Source organism: Mollisia scopiformis, assembly GCF_001500285.1.
Source record: "Mollisia scopiformis unplaced genomic scaffold LY89scaffold_30, whole genome shotgun sequence".
Classification (NCBI taxonomy): domain Eukaryota; kingdom Fungi; phylum Ascomycota; class Leotiomycetes; order Helotiales; family Mollisiaceae; genus Mollisia; species Mollisia scopiformis.
Window position 1 is genome coordinate 204,083 of NW_017263610.1, and position 18,448 is coordinate 222,530.

General features: G+C 48.1%; 7 protein-coding genes across 7 annotated transcripts; 4 read left to right on the top strand and 3 right to left on the bottom strand.

The window, feature by feature from the left end:
- The first annotated feature begins 109 nt into the window (after positions 1 to 109).
- Positions 110 to 1,893, top strand: LY89DRAFT_317088 (uncharacterized protein). Its single transcript, XM_018206682.1, has 2 exons — positions 110 to 1,616; positions 1,663 to 1,893. Exons 1-2 carry the CDS (start codon positions 234 to 236, stop codon positions 1,774 to 1,776), a joined length of 1,497 nt encoding a protein of 498 aa, XP_018063348.1. The 5' UTR covers positions 110 to 233; the 3' UTR covers positions 1,777 to 1,893.
- A 117-nt stretch (positions 1,894 to 2,010) lies between these two features.
- LY89DRAFT_598603 (uncharacterized protein) lies at positions 2,011 to 3,270 on the bottom strand (the record flags this gene model as incomplete). Its single annotated transcript, XM_018210051.1, has 2 exons — positions 2,011 to 3,144; positions 3,190 to 3,270. The coding sequence occupies 2 exons, from the start codon at positions 3,268 to 3,270 to the stop codon at positions 2,011 to 2,013; spliced, it is 1,215 nt and encodes a 404-aa protein (XP_018063349.1).
- Positions 3,271 to 3,742: 472 nt separating this feature from the next.
- Positions 3,743 to 5,293, top strand: LY89DRAFT_628822 (uncharacterized protein). Its single transcript, XM_018211188.1, has 2 exons — positions 3,743 to 3,865; positions 3,924 to 5,293. Exons 1-2 carry the CDS (start codon positions 3,761 to 3,763, stop codon positions 5,268 to 5,270), a joined length of 1,452 nt encoding a protein of 483 aa, XP_018063350.1. The 5' UTR covers positions 3,743 to 3,760; the 3' UTR covers positions 5,271 to 5,293.
- A 131-nt stretch (positions 5,294 to 5,424) lies between these two features.
- On the bottom strand, positions 5,425 to 11,624 carry LY89DRAFT_317150 (uncharacterized protein). Its single transcript, XM_018206683.1, has 2 exons — positions 10,775 to 11,624; positions 5,425 to 10,726 (listed from the first exon to the last, which is right to left on the bottom strand). The coding sequence occupies exons 1-2, from the start codon at positions 11,483 to 11,485 to the stop codon at positions 5,699 to 5,701; spliced, it is 5,739 nt and encodes a 1,912-aa protein (XP_018063351.1). The 5' UTR covers positions 11,486 to 11,624; the 3' UTR covers positions 5,425 to 5,698.
- Positions 11,625 to 11,853: 229 nt separating this feature from the next.
- On the top strand, positions 11,854 to 13,431 carry LY89DRAFT_690554 (ras-domain-containing protein). Its single transcript, XM_018216119.1, has 6 exons — positions 11,854 to 12,134; positions 12,191 to 12,203; positions 12,278 to 12,667; positions 12,713 to 12,793; positions 12,843 to 13,316; positions 13,370 to 13,431. Exons 1-5 carry the CDS (start codon positions 12,114 to 12,116, stop codon positions 12,974 to 12,976), a joined length of 639 nt encoding a protein of 212 aa, XP_018063352.1. The 5' UTR covers positions 11,854 to 12,113; the 3' UTR covers positions 12,977 to 13,316; positions 13,370 to 13,431.
- Positions 13,432 to 13,510: 79 nt separating this feature from the next.
- LY89DRAFT_690555 (uncharacterized protein) lies at positions 13,511 to 14,826 on the bottom strand. The gene has a single exon (XM_018216120.1). It carries the CDS (start codon positions 14,359 to 14,361, stop codon positions 13,588 to 13,590), a length of 774 nt encoding a protein of 257 aa, XP_018063353.1. The 5' UTR covers positions 14,362 to 14,826; the 3' UTR covers positions 13,511 to 13,587.
- Positions 14,827 to 15,802: 976 nt separating this feature from the next.
- LY89DRAFT_628827 (Brix-domain-containing protein) lies at positions 15,803 to 17,101 on the top strand. The gene is made up of 3 exons (XM_018211189.1): positions 15,803 to 15,960; positions 16,021 to 16,238; positions 16,291 to 17,101. Exons 1-3 carry the CDS (start codon positions 15,839 to 15,841, stop codon positions 16,884 to 16,886), a joined length of 936 nt encoding a protein of 311 aa, XP_018063354.1. The 5' UTR covers positions 15,803 to 15,838; the 3' UTR covers positions 16,887 to 17,101.
- The last annotated feature ends 1,347 nt before the right edge of the window (positions 17,102 to 18,448 follow it).

Consider the following 18,448-nt stretch of genomic DNA (forward strand, 5'->3'; position numbering starts at 1 on the left):
TATTGCCGTTCGCGTGTGCGCGGCCGCTAGTGATTGCTCCCCTTGAACAGGAGGAAACAAAGCTGCTCGACTTTGGCTCCTCCTCCCGTTCATCTTATACTCGAAGCTAGACTTCCTTCTTCCCACCACACGTAACTTCCCAGAAACTTCTGCTTCGACGCGTCAATACATCCAAGCAGCTCTGGACTTTTGTCAAGAGTCCTTGCAAAGAGATTGCGCGATCGTTCTGCTTCATGGATCGCGAAGAGAGCCCCGCGCATCTTCAAAACCCGTCTCTAGTCAATCCAAATTCGGACAACTTTCACGAAACCGAGACAACTCAATCTTCCATGGCGCCTGTTATTCTAGAAGAAGACAGTAACATCGTCAGCGCTGCAATTATCACCCTTGGCGACGATTCTTCCGACGAAGAGGATCTCGAGCAATTGAGCATCGAAGACGAGATTGCTAGAGTAGTTGATGCTCTCTTAACGGATGAAGATGAGAGCTCCGAGCCCGGCTCTGACGAAGATACAAGTTCAGGCAGTGGAAGTGGCACCATTTATATCGGCGAGCAGTCGCAAACAGTAATACCCGTTGCCGAGATACACATTTACACCGACATGGAAACCGACTCTGACAACGAAACGGCCGCGATCGACGAAACTCGTGTGCAAGTCCAGATGCAGGTCAACGCAGCGATAATCGAATCAATGGTCGATGAAGAACTTTTCATCGACTTCGAGGACGTTCAACACAACGAAAGGCGCACCGAGAATGTTCAAGACGGCCACGCAGATGAGACGCGAAGCGAAAGTAGCCTTCTTGACCTAGAAATCCTGGACGAGTGGGCGGAAGAAGACATGGAAAGCCCTTTCACACCCTTGTCTCCCAGAGATTCAAGTTACCAGCCTGCAAACCAAGTCTATAACCGTTCGAACGCGCTTGATTCAAAGAGCGAAGACAACGACCAAGACTCTGATGAAGAGAGCTTCCAGAGTTGCGAAAGTGAAGATGGCAAGGATTCCAAAATGGACATCGGCAACAGAAACATTTGGAAAGAGCTGAAGCGCGGACAATGGGTTGCTAAGGATTTGTCGACGATCTTAGACACCAAAGCCGACAGAATGATTCCTATGCCGACCACATACCAAGCAAGAAAGGAAGCTCTTATGAGCCTTTTCTTGCTTCTGTCCAAAGTTGTCTTCTTTATTGACCTTGGTATCCGACGAGAGAGAATCTTCGCTTTAATCCCAGAAAAGTTCTGGTTGACCCACTTCACATGGACCGACACTCGGGAGCTTCTGCAGGCAAGAGACAAAGAGATTTGTATCAACCTGCTGACTCGAACGAAGACGGTATTAGAAGAGTGGCGTTTGGGGTACGGATTTCCTCGGGTACCAGAAATAGAACAAGATGTTCATCAGGCCAGAGGCCAGGATCAGCAGATTGACAGAGAGGACCGAGTTCAGAGGCTGCTCCGACCAAAGTTGCACAGATCCGATCGCTGGTTGAGGCATATTTTCCTGGACTTCGTCGAGTACCTGCCTTGGGAAGATGTTTGTGATGAGTTTCGCGAATTGGCTGTACGGAAAGTTGTCACAATGACTGAACTTTGCTTCGAGCAAGTGATTTCCGTAAGTAAAATGCTGTTGACAAAGAATCAGAGCTAATCCGGTATAGATCAGGGACGAGTTGCTGGACGTGAAAATGCGACGAGAGATCAGAGAGAAACTTGTTCGGGAGCAGTTGAAGCAGGTATTGACTAAGATCGGCACACTCGGTCTCGATGGTTGACGACATGTTTGGTGATGATATACTGGTGATTGCGCATCGTAAAACAAGGACAATGCTGTTGGAGTTTCAGAATGGAGGCATCTAGCGCTGGTCTCTACCACAGTGGGTTTGAGTATAAAAGGCTCAGACTGTAGTTCGGGAAATGTATCTTGCCAACCGGACTTTTAAGAATCCCTTCGTGGTGATGTGACTCAGGTATGGAGGGCGAGGGGCCAAGTGGTACCAATACCTCTCTCAACCAAGCATGAGTTTAGCGATTTCATTGCGGTCTGTCATGGCCATAGCTTGCAAAGGGACCAGCATGAATGGTTGCCATTTAGGACCAACAATATTCTTGATGCCTTCGATATCCCGATCAGCGACCCCTTTCATCCACCACAATTCCTTACCCAATTTCACAAACATCAGGTAGTAGGACAGAATTACAAGAGCTCTTGGCCTGTATTCCGAAGCACACTGTGAAAATCCATGAGAAGAAAATGATGGCCAGGCTACCACTCGGATGAAAAGTCCGTCGCCAAGTCCGTCTTGCTGAAGACTTGCATAGAGCATTCCAATGGCATCGAGGATCTTGCAGTAGTCCTCAAGCATATCAAAATCAGGGTCGTCGGTTGGGATGGACCGTACCATGTCCATTAGGACTGTTGGAACAACTGGTACAACCTTCAATTCCGAGATCTCTCGACGAAAGATCGGTCCGACACTGAGAGAACGCACACTGGGAAACGTGACCATTGTTATGACAGTTGATAGTCCTCTGTATAGGATAAACCAGTTGACAACAATAAGTTGCCCTTCTCCAGGATCATAGTCTATACTGCAGAGGACTACTATGAGGATCGACGTGACCAGAGCGGCTTCATATTCTCGACTGAAAGGGACAATCCTGGTTAATGCTTGACGGAAGCCACTTATTGCTTTGGCTCTGTAGATGTCTGTTTGTCGTCGGACTTGATCAGGATTTGGAACGAGGGACTGCATGTGTAGGGACGCAATGCCAAGAATTCCGTTCATCAAATATTCGTTCTCGAAAGCAAGCTCCGGAATGGTCAGTTGCAAGGTTTTGTGTGCTGCGTTTCCAACAGCGACCGATACAGAAGTCATCGACGACCACTGGTGCATCATGCGTATATCTACGGCGGAAAGGGCACCAGCTGAAGTCATCACGAGGGGTGACGGAGAAGTAGCCAGCTCCCATGAGGTCTCTGTAGAACCCGGGTCACTCGAAAGAGACGTGCCTCGATTTCTTCTCTCAGAACTTTGAGGATTTGAAGGACTGGATGGCTCAGATCTTGTGACTCTGGGTGGGTAGGTGCAAGTGAGATTCCTCTTTTGACAGAATGTGCATTTCGGTTGCACTTCATCACACTGAGACTTTTAGTACAAGCTGTGAAAATCAATACATAAGACTACCTTGACTTTCTTGGTTTTACATGTGTGGCAACCTCCTCTTGACTTCTTATGTGGCCGTTTGGTGATGAACTCTCCTGTCATGGTTTGCAATGATGCCTTGGAATAGTGCAACTAAATTGGAGACATGAAATATCCAGAATGAGCAGCTCGGTGTCGAGTATTATGGAATGAGGATCTTAATCCAGCAATCTGAAAGACCCAGGAACGTTGTTCTTCTGTAGCTTTCAACACACGATGAGTAACACGTTGCCTTGATAGAAAGTGGGTGCCCAGAGAGGCGATGACAAATCTGATGCTGACAACGTGCTTATAGGTTGTGTGGATCGAGGCTGCTAGGTATATCCTTGAATAGAAACGGTTCGAAAGAAAGACAGAGTGAAAGTAATGACAGATGGTGAGGTACTACAGATTAGTACGGGCGTAATGTCTGTACTCTCTTAGTGCATTCTGCACGTCGGCTAACAAGCGCGTGGCTGCCTAAATTTCAAGGGGACAAGAAATCGCGTCTCCCTGAGCGCTAAACGCGTCCTCCTGGACAACATATGTACAAAATCCGAAGCAGTATTCAACAATGGCTGTCCTCTTCTCGTTACCGAATGAGGTCATGTTAAATGCACTCTGCGCTCAATTCCCATGCCGGGATCAGCAGATTCGTTCCTTAGCAACATTGCTTTCAGTGAGCTCTATCCAAGGAAACATCCCTCGATTGACCTCAAGCTAATTAACGCTCTCAGGTACGAGCAGCACCATGTCGAAACCTCGTCCTGCATGGCTTGGCGGCAACAGGCAAGAGCTCTATCGCCAAAACTGTCCTTGAATACCTCTCGAAGAGACAAACGAACGGTTATGCCAATGGCAGTACACAACACGACGATGACGAGCTCCGTTATGCTGTCATCAAGTCTGCAGAATGTATAGGGGGTCGGCATCTCTTCGAACAGACAATTAGCACAGTATCAAAAGTTATAGGACGATCTGAGAACGTGGGCCGTTGCGAGAACCTAGCACAATTGGCGGTTGAGCTCAGCAAATTGGTTGAGAATTGGACAGCATCAGAGCAAGATAGCCGACAGAGATTGGTCCTTGTATTTGATGGCATAGACCGGCAACGAGATGCACCCCCTACATTGCTTCCAGCTCTTGCCAGACTGGTAGAGATTGTACCAAACCTCACCACAATATTCATTGTCACCTCTCCTCGACCAAACTTTCTCCACCTCCCCGGCGTGCCACATCTCGAATTTCCGGCCTATACCAAACCAGAGCTCCTGCAGATCCTCGCTTTAACAGAGCCATCACCAGTGCTCCCACAAGGTACAAAGGAAACGAAAGATGTCTGGACCCGATACAGCTCTGCAATCTGGGATTCTCTTTCCAAACATTCCGGCCGAGACATACTCTCCTTCCGCTCAGTCTGTCTCCGTCTCTGGCCACGCTTCATACGACCAATCCTAGACGGCACCCTGAACCCATCTCCCTTCAGCCGATTGATGGTAGCAAACCGATCCCTCTTCCAAAACGACTCCATCCTCGTCCCAGCCCTTGTCTCGAACCCTCAATCTACGGCCCTGGTACCACAATCACAATCTCAAAGCAACCTCCAAGGAATAGCAATACAACTCCCACACATCTCTCGCCTCCTTCTCGTCGCCTCCTACCTAGCGTCATACAACCCACCCCGCACAGACAGCACATTCTTCATGAAAGCCGCTCTCGCCAAACGCCGCAAGAAGGGCGGCGGCACAGCCCTATCCCGCAAACCAGGGACGGCCAAAAGCCGTAAAATAGCCCGAAAACTGCTCGGTCCGCAAGCCTTCGTCTTGGAACGAATGCTTGCCATATTCCTAGCCATCGAAGAAGATGCTGGGAAGAGAAAGGGGAAGGCAGCGTTGAATGGAAGTGCGGATGTGTTGATGGCTGTTACTACTCTGGCTAGTTTGAGGTTATTAGTCAGGATGGGAGGACCGAACCAGGATGTTTTGGATGTGGGGACGAAGTATAAGATTGCGATTGGGTGGGAGGTTATCAGAGGGGTGGCGAGGAGTGTGGGGGTTGAGGTTGAAGATTATTTAGCTGATTAGAAAGAATGAACATCTCACCAGAGCAATTGCGTAATAGAAAGAGTGCTTTGTACCTCACCTCATCAACTGCTTCGTGATATAGTGAATCACGGGAGCGGTGGAGCTGATCCAACACCACTTCCAAGTTCTCATAATCACCACAGCACGAATACGACCGGAGACTTTATGATTATGGATTCATAGCAACTGTTCTGCCTCTATGTAGCTACCGCAAGGTATCAGAACCAACGTAAGGGTATCGAGTTTGCTCAAGCAGCTATAAGGCCACGAGCAGCAGACCAAATATGCAGCAATTCCTTCCATGCAACGCCATTTCGTGGTTTCGTAACTTCATACATGTATCATTATCATCATCGTCCATCCCTCCAACGCCTGCTCCCCACCCTCCATTGCCGTCCATTCCACCACCCATTGCACATCCTCGCCCATTACTTGTTGCTAGGAGGAGCTGCAGAAACAACTCCAGACTTCTTAATGGCCTCCTCGTGAGCTGCAACGAAGATATGCTCCCAACCGCCACCATTCTTCTCCTTGTATCTCTCGTACCAGCCAGTAGTCTCCTCGAAAGTGTACTTGCGAATCTCCTTCTTGACCGCAACCTTCTTCTTGCCTACGTCTCCACCCCAACCTTGTCCCATACGAGTCTCCTCTCCAGAAGCAGAACCAGCATCAACACCGCTATCGAGATCCATGCGTTCAGGCTCTTGTACGGCTGGGTCTTGTACTGCTCGAGCGGGAGAGTTGTTCGCCGGTGCAGGAGAGCTTCTCAGGCTTGCAGTGCGGCTGGCGGCGCGGTTTGCAGCAACAGCTGGACTGACATAGCGAGGAATATCTTCGGCGGGGACATAGCCTGGTCGGACAGCAATCTCCTTTCTGACGCTCTTATCGGCACGAGTGCTTTTTGGGACGAATCTTCGGCCGTTCTCGCCGGTTGCGATGCCGGAATTGGTCGTGCTGGTGCTACCAGAGGAAGACGGACGGTCATCTGCACCGTTGGATTCAGGGGATCGAGCGTCACCGGAGCCGTCGTATTGAGGAATTCCAGCTGATTCGGGAGCAGAGAATGCCATGACGTTCGGGTTGAAAGAGGTTGTAGATCGGTAGAGTTCTCTTGCGCGAGCTAGATCCTCTTCAGCAGTTGCAATCCTCAATGGACCCGGCTTGTTTGTTTCGGTTGCGATCAATTGTGAGATCTGGGAATCGAGATCCAACGAGCCACCCTTCTCTTGTTGGTACAGATAGATTGCTTTGTTGACGTTGTGTTGTGCGCGGTCAAGGTATATCGCGGCCTCACTAGCACTTCCACCAGTCGCGGCGCAGAACTCAAGTTGTGAGGTAGGAAGAGACGTATCGATTCCGTGTCTTGTTGATTCACCAACTTGGTCTTGATGTATTGGAGGGTTCGTGAGATTCGTCGAATTTGTTTGTGCAGGCGATGATGTCGTTAAGGGTGTTTTGTAAGGACTCAATGCAGTCAGTTTAGCGGCCACGTTTAGAGCCGTTTTTTTCGCCTCCGACGACTTTTTGCTTTGACCTGGGACCAAATTCTCTTTTTTCGAAAGAGAGAATGGACGGAAGTTCGACTCTGGAAGATTATTCAAAGGCTCGGATAGAGCTGCGGTGTCGTTGAACTCAACTCGAGATTCTAGCTCTAGCTCTAGCTGAGACACCTCTGCGTTCACAGGAACTACGAACTCTTTCATTCTCTGAGCCCGACGAGCACTAGAGGGACCCGTGCCAATAACCACAAACTTTCTGAACATATCTAAATTTCGCATCGACCATCCCGCAAACCATTCGATCATAGCGGGCTCATCGTCTGGGTCGATATAGCGATCAACAAGGACGAATGGGCTTACACTATCCTCATGGAAGTTATATTCAGAATCGGAGTAGTCGGAGTCACTAGGACTTTCCAACCACCCCTTAGCATCTTGGCGTGCAAACAATGTATGCAGCTTGTTTCGAGGATCACAGTGTGCGAAACTGAGTCCTGCATCATTCAGCATTGCATCTTTTGCCGGATTATCTCTATGCTCAATCTCGAACGCATCTTTCTCCGATGCCTTGCTAATAGCTAGATCCAGGATGTATTGGGAGATGTTAAAGGCGCATACCAGCTTGTAGCTTCCTGGAGTGGAGTTCTCTGATTTATTTAGGAAGAGTTTCAGGAAATCATACGCTCGTTTCGGTTCTGCAACCAGGAAACTTGGCGTCAGCAGCATCGCGCAGCCATGTGGAAAGAGACGAGTCGCTGTTATACGGCCAAGAGATGAGTCGTCGGGCTCATATTGCCATGAGGGAAAGAGCGGAAGTGGGGTATCTCTGTCCGAAATACACCAAAAGACAAAGGGCTTCCTAGAAACAACCTCGAAGAGATGTGGAAGACAATGAATGTTTGCCACGACAGACTCGTGGACTAAAACCACGCCGACATCATGAGTATTCCTGAAGTAGTCCCATGAGCCTTCTGTCTGACCATCATAGATCTTCGACTGCGCGCTGCAGTCTTTGATCCATCTAGCGAGAAAGGTTGAAGTATGCTTCAAAGTAGAAGGGAACAAGAGGTAGAATTTCCAAGGATTTTGTCCAGCTTCGACTCGAGGAAGTAATTCCTTTATATCTAGACCATGAATCATCTTGATCATTAGTCTTCGGTAAGGCTCGCCAAGCTTCATGCCTTTGGATTCGCTGCTTTCAGGTCGATCGATAGGCAAGTTGGATTCGAAAACAAAGTATTTTAACCGACCTTCTTTCGGATAATTGGACGATGCCTCGAGGAATCTCCATTCTTCCCTTGATGCAGGGAAGAGGAGAATAGAAAATCCAGAAAAAGAAGCTATCAATCCAGCAGATCTAACTACCAACTCTTCTCCGATTTTCTCAATAGTCTTCTGGATTTGTTGATCTTCAGCATCAGTCGCAACAAGACTTCCTGCGAGTATACCACGTCTCTTCAGGTATTCTTGCATTGTCTTGAAATCTTTTGCAATACACATCTGGCTGAAGGTGACTCTGTCGAGGTCTGTGAAGAGTCTCTTCCAGGGCGAATCTTCTATGTGCTGCATGTCGCCAAAGTCAAGGTTGACAGGTTGAGACTCATCATAGCCAAAGAAGACTAATTTGGCTCTAGAACCGATTTTCTTCAGTTTTTGGTTTCGTCCATACTCAGCAACAGATACCTTTTTACGTGGGACCTTCGGGGCCAGTACTGGAGTTGGGTTTTCTTCGATAGAAGTGCCTTGATTAGACACGACTGATGCTACTGGAATGGTGGTTGAATTGACGACGGGAGCTAACGGAGTGGAGAATGGGTCTTCAGCATCCATACCGGACATATCTTGGTCTATGGGGGTTGGTGGAGTTTTGGAGCTGTGTATGTAGCCCTTCAACGATTCTGTTCGTCGAGATCGATCTTGAAATCCATCATCTCGATCACGCATCTCAACATCTGAATATTGTCTGCTTCTGTTTTCATGTAGGTTGAAGCAATTAAATCCATACCGGCAGTTTCCGCTTAGCCAGTATGTGCAAACTGTTTCATTTGATGCCCGGGATCTGTGAGAAGAGTTGACCTCGCGTGCGCCTTTGGCAGGAGAGATCGGTTCTGGTTCACTAAAGACTTTGTCCTCTTCCTCGAGCACGAACTTCACAGACTTCTTGCGAGAATCGCTTGGAGGAGGCAAGGCTGAAGATTTCTTCTCGGGGAGTACTACGGCTTCTCGAGCATCGGGTTTTCGAACATCGGGTTTCGGAGGCATGGTCGAGGTATGCTCGTGAAGATACCAGCATTCCGTGCTTGTGAAGTGACAATTGTTGTTCAACCAATTCTTACAAGTGATGCGGGCCTGAATTCTGCGTTGCTCGTCGAGAGATGGTATGACTGGAAGGCGTGTATCATTACTGTGGTAATACTTGCACTTGTCCCCTTTCATGCATTTGCCATTTTGATAATAGAAATGGCATATCGCATTTTCTGGGTTTAAAGGGTCCCACAGGGGCCGTTCTTCAAGCCTAGCCACAGGTTTGGCCACCGATGGGAGGAGTGGTGTGCTCATTAAGGTCGAAATGGCTTCAGAGGCGGTCGTAGAGGCGGCTTGCCTTGGGGGCAATATTGGAAGAGCTGAAGAATACGTAACAGTACTGTTGAAGGAGTTTTGAGATTGTTGCTCGCGTTGACGCGCAAATTGAGCTGACCTATTGGAGCTTTGAGCTGCCAATGCGTTCTTGTTCCATGGTGGATGAGGAGGGGATGCTACGAAGTCATCATCCATCGTCTCGGATTGCTTTTGAGCAGCAGCATTTGAGGTATTGTCTGACTTGAAGACGTAGTTCGGTGGTGGTTGTGCTACAGGTGCTCCAATCTTGTACTCGTGGAGGTAAGTACAAGAGGAGCCTTTGTCACAAGTTGGCCACCGACTGTCCGTCTGCGCCCTGTCCCAGAAAAAACAAACTGATTGATAGTGCACGGGATCCTCTGATGGCTTGTTTGAAAATTCGATGAAGCCTAGAGGAGGTGGTGCCACTATTGCTCCAGGCCTGTATTCGTGGTGGTACTCACACAGATAGCCGTTGCTACATCCTTTGCTTTTGCTGTCTTTCTGAGCTTTGTCCCAAAAGTAACATACCGGACGCGTCGATTGTCTTGACAGAGTGGATGGAGGACGGATTGTAGAAAGAGGAGTGACACTCTTTTCTTCGAACAGATCATCAAGGTCTGCATCAACTCCTCGGTCTGTCTGGTCTTTTGTAGTGGGAAGAGAGGAAGATGATTTACGCAGTGTTGCCGGCCTGACAGGTTGAACCGACGACATATCAGAAGGGTTGAAGAGACCTCCTATTGCTGACAGGTCAGGAGCAGATTCAGCAATCTCTCTTGCTTGAAGCTCCAACTTCCTTCGCAAATGCATGTTTTGGGCCATCTTGGGATCTCTAGAATCCGTGGCGACTCTGAGCAGATTTGTGCCCGGTTTTCGACCACGAGTAGCCTTTGTTCCAGTTCCTGACTCGAAAACATTCCTGCGTACGATTGTAGCTCCTCCACGAGTGGCGATGTTACCTCTTTTACGTGGTCGACCACGAGGTCTCTTCTCTGTTTGGGTTGGAGAGTCGTCCATGAACAATTGGCTTAACTCAGAATCTGGTGTTACTCCGGACATCAATGAGTTGGAAGAAGACGAATTAGGGCGTTCCTGGTTGAACTGATTCTTGCTTGACTGTTCTGAACTGGATCTTACCAACTGAGGTCGTCCCGGAGTAGGTTGTCTTGAATTAGAGCTTCCCATACTAGACTCTCTAACATCGGTTGGTCCGGAATGAGGTTGGGCCAAAGCAGGTAGCTCTGAAATAGGTTGTCCTGGCGTAGACAGCTGAGGGCTCGGCATCTTTTGTCGCTTCTTGAGCATTAATGGCTCGTCCGATGACGAGCTCGATAATGTTTCAGATTTTGCGGACGCCTATGGATTCATTAGTTTACGATAGATACAAGCCAATTAAGAACAAACCTTTACTTGCTTTGGTGCCTTTGATCTCTCAACTTCAGATCTTGATGAAGCTACTGTAGTATTATCTCGGACTTTCAACTGAACGTTTGTTCGAGGTGACTCAGCATCAGAATCACCAGGGGAATTATCGTCAAGCTGCTGAATTTCAGATCCTCGGACCAAAAATCTCATAGGCTTCTTGGTGGGCTTTCGTGGCGATTCAGCTTTTCGATTAGTGGAACTGGTAGCTGTAGCTGTAGCTGGAACATCCTCAACTTCATTGTCTTCCATTGCCTCAGCATCAGAGGAATCATCTTTGTCTGCCATATTGGCATCAGAATCAGACAGAGGGACTGCCATTCCGAGACTTCTCCTCCTCACTGTTCGAAGCTTCTTACGGTGCTCTCTCTCCTTTGCTATAAGGTTCTGCGTTGCTTGCCACTCTACGAGATCAAAAGGAGGACTGATTCCTCGTTTCTCTCGTTTCTTCCTAAGGCCCCATGCATCTAGAATCCCTGGGCTGATATGATCCTTGGGCTCCCAAGTGGCCCTCTCCAACGGATAGCCTGTCCATTCAATGAGAAAGAGTCGCTTGGAGCCTTGTAATTTCTCCGCAAGTATTCGAGTGACAATAAATTCTTTCATTGGATCATACTCTGACTCCTGAGTGGAAGTGAGAGAGACGGCATCATCCTCCATTTGGGCTTGTTTAGCGGCCGTTCGTTCCGTCATGGCTGAATATGTTGGTGAAGAATGTGACCTCCAATCACAGTAGAAACGATATGTGTCTATATCCAGGGTCCCAAGGGAATGGAGACAACAACATGCAGCAGGTGCTCAAACGCGTTCGGTTGCAAGCGTGATAGCTCTAGAAAGGACGCATTGACCTGCAGCTCTCCAGGAAAGACAAGAACGCGTTTCCCAGTAGATGATGGTGTGTTTCAGACTCCATCCAACTACTGAACTGTTGAACGTGAGATTTCGTTTGCTGTATTCGTAGGAGGGAGCGAATGTCGACAGGGACAATAGCACGTGATTCTGCCCAGACCTCTCGACTTGGTGTTTCGAAACAGACTAACCACGCTCTACCCCGTGAAGACAATGGATTGAACAGAGTCGCACTGTTGTCGCCGTGTTTCCTGGCCGTTGCAAGAACGTGCACATATCAAGATCGACTGTGTGAATTGTTCAAAGAAAGGAAAAGGTCAGAGTCAACCTAGTCACTTTTAACACTGCTGCCCCAGGCCACCAGCCAGCATCGGCCTCTCGCCAAATTGAATGCCGCCGCAGTTGCGACTTCAATCAATCTGACAACTTTCCCGGCTGCCTCAAATAATTACAATAACCCCGCGATACCATCATGGCCAACGACGAGTACGACGTACGTATTGCCAGCCCATACATCTCGAGTATATGCTAACTTGCCCTTCTGCGCAGTTCCTGTTCAAGGGTAAGCTCGAATCCCGCAGCATGGTCGCCTGCTCCTCCTATACCGCCATCCTTACTGACATCTCTCCTCCGCAGTCGTCCTGATCGGAGATTCTGGAGTTGGTAAATCCAATCTCTTGAGTCGATTCACCCGAAATGAATTCAATCTCGATTCCAAGTCCACCATCGGTGTAGAGTTTGCGACTCGGTCGATCCAAGTAGACGCAAAGACCATCAAGGCACAGATCTGGGATACTGCTGGACAAGAGAGATACCGTGCTATTACATCTGCCTACTACCGCGGAGCTGTGGGAGCTTTACTGGTCTACGATATCAGCAAACACCAAACCTACGAGAATGTAACAAGATGGCTGAAGGAGTTGAGAGATCACGCCGATTCCAACATCGTCATTATGCTGGTCGGAAACAAGAGCGATTTGAGACACCTCCGGGCTGTACCAACAGAGGAGGCTAAGCAGTTTGCAAGTATGTGGCATAATTCAGTTGGATGAATGTTGCTAATGGCCACAGGCGAAAACAACCTCTCCTTCATTGAAACCTCTGCCCTCGATGCAAGCAACGTCGAACTTGCCTTCCAAAACATCCTCACAGGTAGGCGGATTTGGCTGCGATTTTCTATCGCTCTACTAATACAATGCAGAAATCTACCGAATCGTCTCCCAAAAAGCACTCGATAACGGCGACTCGGCACAAGCCAGCCTTGGAGCCGGAACGAACATCTCCCTAAGCAAGCCAGCAGACGAAGGTGCATCAAAGGGCGGCAAATGTTGCTAGATATCTCTTCCTTTTTCACCTTTCACTTTGCGCAGTCGTGGCAATGGAGCGACTTGCGTCGAACATAATCGGTTGGTTGATACAAGGCGAGGCGTCTATAACATGTCACGGTGGAGCATGGGTAGTCACACACAAGAGAGTCTAGATTCTGGTTCAATAGGGTTCCTGGGTCAGATTCTGGTGATGGGTGACTTGCGATTTTTCTGCATGGATTGTCGTTTCTTCCAATACTTTGTACTGCAGGGTGGTTCTGATGGTTGGAATTTTAATGCCGCCAACGATCGCTACGGAATGCTTAGTCAATGGATTATCATAATGAGTTTGTTTCTTTCTGCCTTGTGTAGGTATTCCGAGGATCGTGGATCTGAAATCGTTGCCTGATTTAGTGCTCAGCCACAGTGACGAGTGTACTGAGGCTCCAGTCGAGTCTTGAAAGGTCTTGATGACAAATTGAGAACATGAATCTCGAGGATTGTTCTCTTCGCTGTGGGAATCGCTTGACTCAAGACCAAAACATTGAAATTCATCCATGACCCACAAAAACATTCGTATTCGCATTATATTCACGTTAAGGAACTGTAACCACATCATAAACCAGCATACCTCTAAAATCAACACGCCCCACCACTAACAACAGGCACAACCCACTGCTTATCAAAGATCTTAAAACTAGCCCTAGCCTCCATCGCAGCACACGGCCTCTCAATCCTAGCCACAACCTCCATCTGCACCTCCTCTCCATCCCCTCTCACCCAAACCACCCCATCACACTCCCTCGCCTTCCAGAACCTCTTCGTCCAGCACTTCCCCACCTTCCCCTTCACCGTCTCTCCAAAAACCCTATACGTCACCCCCTCCCTCCCAACCTTGACGAAAATCTGCGACCCGCCAACTGCCGCCTTCCACTCCAACATATCGATAAACCACACTTCTCCTCCAGGGGCAGTCCACCTCGTGAACACCAAGCCATGGCTCTGCTCCATAGTCCACTGCGTGGTAACCGCTCCCACGCCTTTCAGTCTATTCTCCCACTTCTTCATACTCATCGGATTAGCACCCCCACCTAGCGCGCTCATGGCACTAAACAGCAATTTCGTCCCTGGATTCTCTTTCGTGGGCGGTTGGTAATATTTTAACTTGCGTTCTTTTTGGGACTGGGCTTTTTCCAAAGCTTCAGTTTGAGAGGCGTGGTAGAGGGGGAAGAGCGGGATGTGTGAGAGGTGCTGGTATGAGGGGGAGAAACCGCCGGTTTGGGTGCCTTGAGCGGGGATCGAGGAGGTGCGGGCTCGGTCTATGGCTGCGTCGATTTTTTTGCCGCCGAGGCGGTCGCCGATTGAGAGGAAGTCGCTGGCGTCGAGGGAAGGTGGGGCGGGGAGGGAAGACATGGTGATGGGAGGAGGTGCTGGTGGCTGTGAAGGTTGATGAGTGGTTTTGTGAGAGAGCTTGCTTTTTTTGTAAATGAAGGGAAGGAAGCAGTAGACTTATATTAATATAAGGACGAATAACCAGAGTCCTGCTCACAAGGAGAGTCCAGTCTCAACACAGATATAGGACTCAGAAGTATGCGCGTGATATATAAGGTTCGAGACTGGGGCTGAGGTGCCAAGAGGTGGGAAAAGAAAGCCAACAAGCCACATATTGGAGAAGAATCAATCAGATATGGCTGATATGCGATGTGTCGGACATAAGATATCGTCTGCGCATCTGAGTTGCTGAGAGTTGGGAAGGAAGGAGACAGGAGTTGAGCACTAGGCAACTCTTTAAGGCAACGCTCAGAGCGGTGGAGGCTTAGAATTGTGATGTCTTGAGATGCTATGCAGAAAGAACTGTTCTGATATGGGATGCGCGAGACGCCAAGGAAATAAAGCAAAATTGTTTTGAAGTTCTCTGGGAGTCTGAATGACTGTGGCTGTTTGCCAAGCATCTTAGGGAGATCTTGGCCTTTTCAGAGAAGGAACTTCCCGCTCTCAGTCGCTCTCAGCCCATTTCAATCCAAGCATTGAGCTTAAATCAAGGATCGAAAATGTGGAGTTTGCAAAGCATTGATTGAGAGCTGCTTTGTCAATGAGTGGGGAAAAAGTATCAAGAAACGTTCTCAGCAACTCATCTCCATCTCCTCGTGTCGACATTTTGGATTCCGGCTATGTCGATACCTGAATACTTCTCCTCTCTAATGGATGTCCGAGCGAGGTACCGTGCTGAAGGAAGTTCATGGTATGGACAGAACAGTCCAGACTTCTGGCACATTCCGAAGTACAACATACTCGTGCAGTACATGAAGGTAATTGAAATATTCAATCTTCTCCAATGTTTGGCAATCCAGTAAGTGTTCATTTGATCCGATGAAATACTGGGCAACCTCATCATTGCCGTCTCATATTTTCAAAAGACGTTGTTGTCTTGATAACAATTGCCGCCTTGACAACGCTTCTCATCTTGATAATGCATCAGCCCTCCACAAATACTGACCATATGAACAAACCGTCTTACATTCCTAGATGAATCGTAGTTTGGAGCTTGTGATGGTGAACGTAAAGCGGCTTTGCTCTCACTGGAGCGGCTCATGCCAGGTCAGACAATTTTCTGTTTGAGGGTTTCGAGGGTTTGGCTAGTTACGAAGAACTTTATAGGGAGTCAGGGAGCAGTCGTGATTTGCGTTCTTATATTCACCCTGTTGAGCGGGTCATCCTAGCAATAGAAGAAGTATTATATTCTTCACCAATCTGATATGCGGCCGCACCTACTAGTCTGAAAGTGGATAGGCTCCACAGTTCCACGCTAAGATAGCTCTGATATCAAAAAAAGTTGAAGAAAGTTGCAAACCCACAATTGCGCCAACGACAATATCACAAACTATTCACGATGGCTTCGGTGTACAAGTCATTGTCGAAGACCAATGGTCACAAGGAAGATGGGCCTGCAAATGGCGTCAAGAAGAATAAGCAAAGAGTATTGATTCTCTCCTCGAGAGGAATCACTTACAGGTATTCCTCCCCGCTCATGAGTGATGAATAGCAGATCACTGACAAGAAACTTGCTGGCAGACATCGGCATCTCCTTAATGACCTCGCATCCCTTCTCCCTCACGGCCGCAAAGATGCGAAACTCGATACGAAATCAAAACTCTACCAACTGAACGAGCTTGCAGAGTTATACAGCTGCAATAATGTATTTTTCTTCGAAGCACGAAAAGGCAAGGATCTTTACCTTTGGATGAGTAAAGCACCCAATGGCCCGACAGTGAAAATGCACATGCAGAACTGTACGTCCCTCTGCCTCTGCCCCTCACCCCGCTCTCTAACCAAGGCGTACAGTGCACACGATGGAAGAACTCCACTTCACAGGCAACTGCCTCAAAGGCTCTCGCCCTATTCTCTCATTCGACGCGAAATTCGATTCCGAGCCACACCTTCGAGTCCTCAAAGAATTGTTCCTACACATCTTCGGCGTCCCAAAAGGTGCTCGGAAATCAAAACCGTTCATAGATCACGTTATGGGCTTCACTCTCGCAGATGGCAAGATCTGGATCCGGAATTATCAAATCAACGAGACTGAGCCTTCGAAGGTTGTACCTGCAGACTCTGAGGATGCGCCAAAATCGAAAGAGAAGTCGAGTGGGAAGAGCAAGGAGACGGAAATCAGTCTTGTGGAAATTGGGCCAAGATTCGTGTTGACGCCTATTGTGATTCAAGAAGGTAGCTTCGGCGGACCGATTATCTACGAAAATAAGGAGTTCGTGAGCCCGAACCAAGTTAGAAGTGAGATTAGGTTGAAGAAAGCTGGACGATATAATGCCAGAGCTGAGCAGGGTATTGAGAGACTGGCTAAGAAGGGCGAGTTGGGGTTGAGGACGAGTGGAGGAAGAGCTGCGAAAAAGGACGAGCTGGACACTGCGGAGCTGTTTGCTTGATTTGTCTCACTGGCATGGTTTGGTGTTTGGTGTTGGTTGGGACATTGTGAGGTTATGGTAGAGAAAATGTACAGCTTTCTATTCAACCTCTGAAGAGGCGTGAGGTTCTCGCAGTATCTCCTTCCAACCCTTCCGATAATTTCTGCATTTACATTCTTAGTCTCGTTGGGTGGCAAGCCATGGCTAAAGTCCCAAGCACCTCCCTGTAATTCGGGACTGAAGTCAGCGGTATCCATTTCTCGATGCTGACGCACTTGTATTGGGATTATGTACTTCAACAAGAGCTTTTCGCTACAATCGTGTTTGCCAATTAATACAGCAGTTTTATGACTGCTCGCAATTCCCGCTTCACCATTCAAACATGTCTGACATCAGCAAGCGGTAGTGACGAGATATTGCACCAGAACCGCGTCACCCCAGAGATACAAGTGTACAGTCTCCATTTGATTATGATTTTGACCTCCTCGTGTGTTCTTTACTTGACTATTTTGCTCTTTCTAGCAACAAGTGTTGATCAAAATCTCCCACCCCGGCTCATAACTTCTGAAATTTAGAAGTGAAGCCACGAACTTAGACTTTCAGAAAATAGGTGCTCGAAGTCTCAAGGTGAATTTCCACTACTACTGGAAGCCCTACTAGAGCTGCTCGCTCTTTGGATGCTTTTCCGCAATGGATTTGATTGGACATTCACCCAAAGCAGAGATCATATGCACAACTTATTTTCATATTCACTCTAAGTATTTGGAAAAGTAGAAGAATCTTTGACTAAAGGCACACCAATATAAAAAGCTGGAAGCAGCCCACTCTCAAATTTCCAAACGCAGCTACATCAGGTTTAATCCTGATCGCCATTGGTCCCGCTCTGAGTCGCGCACACCCGGGGCAGTAAATCCCTAGAATTCGGTGTTCAGAAGTTATGGCTGACGCTTGGTACAGGAGAGAATACCTATGATCGAAGAAAACGAATATTGTCTGCATCCACTCTGCTGTTGTCAACATTCTTCCTACTCTTAACCTTCTTCCTGCTCTTACCATTCTTACTGCTGCCTATCTTCTTACTTCTACTCCATCCACCTCGTACTCCAGTTGTCCCTATGTCCTGCGCTTTGAACTGTCAGCGACAGGAAGTAATATTGAGGGAGCAATTCCCTCAACCGCAGGGGACAGTTCTCGGAGTCGAATAGTGGCCGGTCTTTCCACCAATATATCAGAAGAGCATGAGATATTGGGCCAGAAGGCCCCTATATAGAGAAGCAGATTAGACACTCCTTTCCCTGGACGCGAAATTTCTGGACATATTCACCTGCGACAAGTCAATGGCATTGCACTTGGTACTTTTGGAAGCCTTATTCCTTGCAAAGTGAATATAGGCTTTATAACCAGCATTTGTTTCCAAGTTAACAAGCGGTGAAGCTTTGGATTCAATTCCTGGCGGGAGAGTGTTGAATCATAGGCATCAAACTAGATCTGCTAGATGACTTGGAGATATAAAGCATGCACCTTTCACCCAGAAACATAATTTTGTCTTGAAGACTTCGCAAATCACGGAGAAATCCCTCCTA